General features: G+C 38.8%; 1 protein-coding gene across 1 annotated transcript; it reads left to right on the forward strand.

Moving 5' to 3' along the window:
• The first annotated feature begins 3,114 nt into the window (after positions 1-3,114).
• Positions 3,115-5,621, forward strand: LOC147867746 (uncharacterized). Its single transcript, XM_087315555.1, has 2 exons — positions 3,115-4,182; positions 4,797-5,621. The coding sequence occupies exons 1-2, from the start codon at positions 3,177-3,179 to the stop codon at positions 5,306-5,308; spliced, it is 1,518 nt and encodes a 505-aa protein (XP_087171681.1). The 5' UTR covers positions 3,115-3,176; the 3' UTR covers positions 5,309-5,621.
• The last annotated feature ends 1,646 nt before the right edge of the window (positions 5,622-7,267 follow it).

Below are 7,267 nucleotides of genomic sequence, written 5' to 3' on the forward strand. Positions count from 1 at the left end.
TCGGGTTTGTAGACTGGATACATTTTTGATATGGTAGATTCAAATGTCAAACTTTGCATTGGGCAACTCGATCCATACGAGGGCGAGGAAGGATAATCAGAACACAGAAATGATGGAGTTAAGCTTGAACTAAGAAATGTGGATCCAATGGAAGTTGAGTATGTCAAATGGAGAATAAGCTCAATGTTGAGAATGTCAAATGGGAAATAAGCTCATGTAATATACATGCATAGGATAAATGTGATCACAAAGGAGACACTTGCAAATGTGATGATCCTTGCATTTGCAAGATGTGGCCATGATGGTGACACAAGACTTACAAGGTTCTCATTGTTGTGAGTCCAAGATGGTTTGCTTAACATGAAGTGAGGCTATTTGATATATCTCATAACGAGCACATTTTTATGTTGGTTTATCACATTAGGGAGAGATAGGTGGGAGGTGGATTGCAACCTATACAAGGCGCGTGTGCACTGTGCACACACACACACACACACACACACACACACACACACACACACACACACTCACTCTCTCTCTCTCTCTATTAATTACACAAATGGAACAATTAGACTGTGCCAAGAACTTTTGCCAACATTATTCATGACATATTCATCAATGAATGCTTTGATGATGATGATGTCGTTAATGATCCAACTTTTTATGTTCTTCGTATTCTTCAAAGATTAGCATTATGTATATAATTTCTTCTAATCTGATCGCATTTGCTGTATTGGTGGCCACAAACATCAATAGGCTTAAATTTTGATCTTATTCATCTCAAAAGTCAATCTAACAAAGTCTTCTCCAAAGTTTGTTATACATAAAAATAGATTTCTCCCATTAATCTGGATTACAACAATCTTTCCAAGTCTCATTCATGTTTTTTATCTTTAAACTTCTCATCCTCATAATAGAAAATCGTCTTTCTTATTTACATTTTTCTGGATTAATCAATGTGCACGAATCTTTCCCAAAATCGTTGTATAAGACTTATGTATACTTTTGATTTGCTCAAATTGTTATGCAACAAATGATGACACAATGCAATAATCAAATTTCGCACAATATATAGCTTTCATATGAATTGTTCATGTTAGCATTTTCCATGTCATTCATCACTTCATCACCTTTATACATTTGACCCAAAACGCAGTGAAATGCTACCAATATTACTAAGGAGAAGCAAATGGAAAGATTCAATAATAATTGAATCAAGATGCTCTTTAATGATACCAATATTTTGACATGCCTCTTCAAGTTTTACTTTCAACATGACAACATGTTAAGCTCTCTCCAAGCATGTCACAATAAAAATTCGATGAATCAGAATTGATGCAAACTCTTTTAATCACTTACAATCTTGATCACCAAATTTAGATTTTTAGTTTAGATAAATATTTAATGAAGCTATACAGCTAAATAGTACTCGCCTAGGAGTCTGTGAAAGAATAAAGCATTTGGTGCATGTTGTACATATTTTTGGTGTTGCATATATATATATATATATATATATATTTGGTGTGCTATCTATTAGTTACAACTTACTACTAGCTAGGAGCCATATAGGAGCTATAATCATTTTACATATTTTATGTTTTGTTTTGGATGGATAAGAGACATATTTCTTCCCTATAAATCTTGAAGAGCAAAAATTCTCTATTCAAAAGTCCTATGACTCTTTCAAAATAATTGAAACTTTGTAGAAGGATGTTTGTGTGGTGTTATTAGAGGAGAGAGGGTGGATGCACACATGTGTATATATGTGTAACATTTTACAAGAAATATGTGTGGGATGGTTAATGAATGAGAAGAGAGAGACAATAATATGTGTGTCTTCTCCATGTTTTATCCTTGTAGGCTATGTCGGTGAAGTTAGTCAAACAATTCTTGCCAAAGGAACGTCCAAGATATTGTTGTTCTATGCCAGTAGATGGACAAGTAAGGTGTTGACTTTACCATCCACCATGCATCTTTGAGTGATTGGGTTTGGTAGCTGGCTTACCATGATGTCAACATTTGAGTGTGCAAACTTTAGTGGGATACAATGGTAACATATATGTTTCTTTCACGTTTACTTTAAATGTGTTCATCATCACCATTTTCTAATAATGTTATGTAACTCTAATCAAGACATTCATGACCGACGGTGATGAGATGACCTTTCGATGCAAGATAAGGGTCACCACAGTTGCAACATTTAAATGCATGTCCATGCTAAAATGGATAAATAACATTTTTTTAATCATGAAAAATAGGACATAATAAATTCACTTACCTTATTGGAAGATATTGGTTCCAATTTGCAAGAGGTGAGAAATAATGTTGAGTTTCAACGAAACTTGTAATAAACCGTCACATAAATTTGTTGTAATTATGTGTTTATGTATCTCTATCATTGTGTTGTTTTATTCTAAAACATTTGTAACTATACAAATATTGTTCCTAATAAAGGTAAACCCCAACAAAATAGCCTCATATGTTTTGAAACTCGACGACTCTAGTACATTAAAATCGAGAGGTTTTTGTTAGGTGAAGTTGTTGGGTATAAAAATACATAATGCACTTATATGGAACCAAAGTGTCGATTCTTGATAGTTTTCAACTCTAAATTGGGAAATCATTAAGGAAGAAGCGAGAGCTTGTGTGCCCCAAGTTAAGCGAACTCATGGCACGTTAAGCCCCCAAAAAAGGTATCATCGTGTAGGTAGATTGCTAATGGTGTGAACTCCTAACTGTAAGTGGCAATGTAGAAAACAAGGTTGGTTAAATAACTTCTTAGGATGACCCTAGTTAAGTTAAACCCCACGTGACAACTCTGGAAGGCCCTCATGTCCAAAGCTCCTAGTAATTATCTCCGAGGTCAATGGTTAGAACTTAAGAGTGACCTTGGATAAAGTTAGTAGATGGATAGTGGGTGGATACATGGCATTGTAAACTTTGCCAATATGTTTTTGATGGTTAAAGAAGGCAAGTAACGGCAAATGACAGTTATTTGGGTTGGTGAGCAGATAGACAAATGAATAAATTCGTGTCAAAAGCAAAAGAGCAAATCATAGTCATGGTCATGGTATTTTTAAGAGGAGACATAGAGATAGAGATAAGATAGAGATAGAGATAGATAGAGATAATGGGGTGCATGCATATCTAGAGGTAGGTTAGCAAGGTATTAGGTGATGATGGACAAGTGTGAGATGGTAGACACTGTGATTGTTGGGGCTGGCATCTCTGGCCTTTGCATGGCCATCAAACTTCTGATGTCCGGCCGGACATCCTTCATCATCCTCGAGAAATCGGCTGGAGTCGGTGGTGTTTGGAACTCAAACCGGTACCCGGGTTGTGCTTGTGACATGCCCTCCCATCTCTATTCCTTCTCCTTCCACCGAGACCCTTCGGCCTGGTCTTCGCTCTACGCCACTCGTGCCGAGATCCACTCCTACCTTGCCGATTGTGCTCGGTCCCAAGGTGTCCTGCCTCATGTCCGCTTTCACACTGAGGCATTGTCTGCCACGTGGGACGATCGCACCGCAATCTGGCGCATCCTTGGCGCCCATCGTCAGCATGACCATGACCATGACCATGACCATGATGATGATGATGGTTTCTTTGAGATCCATGCCCGCTTCCTAGTGCGCGCCATTGGACCGTGGCACATGCCCAAGATCCCCGACAAGACAAGTGTCCCCGGGATAGATCTCTTCGCGGGGCCTTCTTTCCATTCGAGTGCTTGGGACCCTAGCATTGACCTCCGGGATCGCGTGGTTGCGGTGGTGGGCATGGGCGCCAGTGCCATCCAGATCGTGCCCGAAGTCGCGCCTATTGCGAGAAAGCTCTACATTTGCCAACGCACCCCGGCATGGGTCCTTCCAAAACTCGAGGCCAGCATCCCTCCGGCCGTCCAATGCCTCTTGCGACGCTTCCCAACACTTCTTTGCGGCTTGTTGTGGTGGACCTTCTTGTTTGTGGTAGAGCTCTACCTTTGGGCATTGTTGGGTGGGCCTAGACGACGGAGAATGGGTGCTATGCTAGCGAAACGGCATTTGTATAGGTCGATTCATGATCCTACTCTCCGTGCCGCGTTGCTACCGACGTATGAGTTTGGCAATTTCGGTTGTCGCCGTTTCCTCACCTCTAGCACCTTCTATCCCACGTTGTCCCGCTCCAATGTCGAACTCCTCCCAGGTATAGTTCTTTCATGGTTTCAGACTTTGGCCAGCCAATGATTTGTGGGTACCATGAGGGACTATGATGTTTAGTTCCCTCACTTAGACTAAATAGTTGGCTCTAGCATCTAGATGGCCATTGTCTCCTAGACACATATACAGGCTCTCAAGTATTGGTGCAAACCTTTAGAAAAAAATTTATGTGCCCCATATGATTACATCCTCCCATGACCACATGTTACTCTCTTCTAATTGTCTTTTTGATTCCCCAATTGTTGACTAGTCAACCTCTTGATGATAATAAAATACATCTCACGGGTACACCACAATAAAACATATGGTAGATAATAAAGAACAAAAGTGTTGACAAGGGGAAGGCTAGCAAGAATGTGATGGAGAGCACTAGTATGGTCCTTCCATGACCATAAGACTACTTAAATGTTAGATGAATATAGAGGCACTTTAGTTTATTTGGAACCTTAGCTTTATTGATATTGATCAAAACTATACCTTTAGTCTTTACAATCTTAGTTTGGGACCTTAGCTTTATTGATATTGATCAAAACTATATCATTAGTCTTTACAATCTTAGCTTCATGCCTCTCACTATCGTTCTCCTTCTTGTTCATTCAGGTGGCCTTCGAGAAGTTCGTCCTCATAGCATTGTTGTGAAAGACCAATCACAAGGTGTGGATGTCGAGAAAGACGTTGACGTCATTATCTATGCTACTGGTTTCGACATTCACTATCCCAACTTCGACATTGTTGGTTTAAATGGTATTCATCTCAAACATGCTAGCTCGAACTCCCTCCTTGGGGTGACCAAACATGGATTTCCAAATCTCTTCATGATCCTTAACCCATATAATGGACTAGTGTTGACTAGCTTAACACTTGTAGCTGAAATCCAAGCTTCTTATATCCTTAGTTGCATGAGTCTACTTACACCCACAAATAGATTACAACCTCGATCATTGGAAACTCGGGAAACAAGTCAACAACGATTCCAAGATCGTCTCACAAAGAAGTCTTGGAAAACTTGCCATACTACACCACTCAACAAACCCATCTTCTGGACATTCTCTACAATCGATTACATATATGATGCATGTTTTGCCTCACCCTCAGATTATATTATCAAGTGAACACCTACCATATATTTAGGCATTTTGAGTTTTCAAAGCCTAGCTTATATATATTTTCCTCTCGTTATAATGGCATTTTCCAACCTCTCTAGCGCATTTCCATTACCAATTAAAATCATTGCGACAACTCAAAACAATACCAATGATTTATGTTTGGTTTCTCCCTAACTAGCACAACATAAACAATTGAACATTACAAAAATTGTGAGCTAGTCCAACCCGATCTCATTACCCATCTTTGTCAATGTCTTTATGTACTATCCTATCCTCTTCTTCATACCTAATAATAATGTGAACTAATCTTTAAACCTCACCATCTAGCCAACCTTTGATACATGTTTATAAATATTTTAAGCTCATCTTGGTTGTTGATTTTAGACTTCCTCTTTTTTCTCAAATGTAATTATTAGTCGCTCTCTCACTCTCACTCTCTCTCAAAGGTTGAGCTCATATGTTTATGCCTTATTCACGCATAGAGACTTGGTGCTTCGAAGTATGAATATCCCTTCTTAGGAAGGAGACACACATCAAGAAAAATTTTGTACTTGGGTTCCATGAGTCAATATTGGCCTCTCTCTCTCTCTCTCTCAAAGTATTCTATGTATTACACTAATATCACCATTGATAATATAGAAAACCCTTGTTGTCACAACTAGATTGGGTTGCCACATTCTAGCTGCTCAAACCGCCCGAGAGCCGGCTGCTACAAAGGTCTGGCACACATTTCAAGTTCCTCCCACAATAATCACCAAGTTTTGGTAGAAAATCTAGAAACAACAACACACGAGGCGAGTTACCACGTTCCAATGGCTATTAATACATAAGTCCCTATTGGTGGGAGCATGGCAACGTGGGAACCTTAGCTCTCCTAATTGTGTAGAGTGCCCAAATGCAGTAGAATCAATACGACACTATTGTGCACACGCACACGCACACGCGCACGCGCGCGCGCACACACACACACAACCCTTGTCTTCTTAGCTAAGAAAATGTTTCAAAAAATTTCGGATTTTAACAACTTTCAAAAGTTATCATATTAATGCATCAAAGTTTAGCCGAATCAATTGCAATTTATCCACTAGTGCTATGCTTGGGTAGTGTAGTATCACGTCAACTTCATAGTTTGAAAATGCATGTTGGCCAAGAATTTGTGGCGTAATCATATGTTGATGATACACTATCCATATGGCAAATTCATCATAATGATATGAGATTGACAATGGATGTTGTCGAATTTTATGGATTAGTTGTTGGATTTCATGTTAACTCTACCTTTGAGATTAGTTGACCAAAGGCTTGGGGAAATCATTTTGTTCTTTGGATAGATCCATATGCCGTATCAAGGAATTCCTATTTCCTAAAATAGGTAGGATTGTGGGTTGGATTGATCACAATAAGTAGTAATGATCAGTACTACTTTGTCTCTCATCGTCCCTAATTTTGGGGTAATTAATTGTCCTATTGTAATATACCTAATGTAGCTTAAACCACCATTGCTAATCAAAATTTGAGCTACAAAAAACCTTTAGTTGCAATAAATTGACTTTGTAGTTACCTCACTCCATGCATACCAACATGAGATACCAATGTATCATACACCCATATCACCACTCATCCCATGGCATCCTCATCTTTAGAAACATTGTTATGGGCTTTCTTTCTCTCAATTCACTTGCTTTACCCCTCTCTCCAACCAGAATTGTGTCACTGAAATATATCTTTGTAATGGTAATCCATTGCCTTTAAAATAATTGCAACTATTAGTCTTATCCTTCAGCTGGCGCTTCTAATTTATCATGATTATGTCAATCATGCAAATAAATATCTCATAACCTTGTTACTGGTTTCCAAACCCAAAAAAAATATGCTCCATAAGGCCTTTTGACATTTGTTTCCTCTTTAAGGGAATTCCCAACTAAAAGTATATCTACGAAACGAACATTTCTTTGAAAGGAAGGA

This window comes from Azolla caroliniana, unplaced genomic scaffold (assembly GCF_043228905.1).
Source record: "Azolla caroliniana isolate FFs.n. ecotype wild unplaced genomic scaffold, voAzoCaro1.0.p SCAF_2, whole genome shotgun sequence".
Lineage (NCBI taxonomy): Eukaryota > Viridiplantae > Streptophyta > Polypodiopsida > Salviniales > Salviniaceae > Azolla > Azolla caroliniana.

Excerpts from the sequence above, each read along its gene's own strand:
- LOC147867746 (XM_087315555.1), top strand. The coding sequence starts at position 3,177 with ATGATGGACAAGTGTGAGATGGTAGACACTGTGATTGTTGGGGCTGGC. Across the intron at positions 4,183-4,796 it reads CAATGTCGAACTCCTCCCAG|GTGGCCTTCGAGAAGTTCGT; the intron begins GTATAGTTCTTT and ends TTGTTCATTCAG.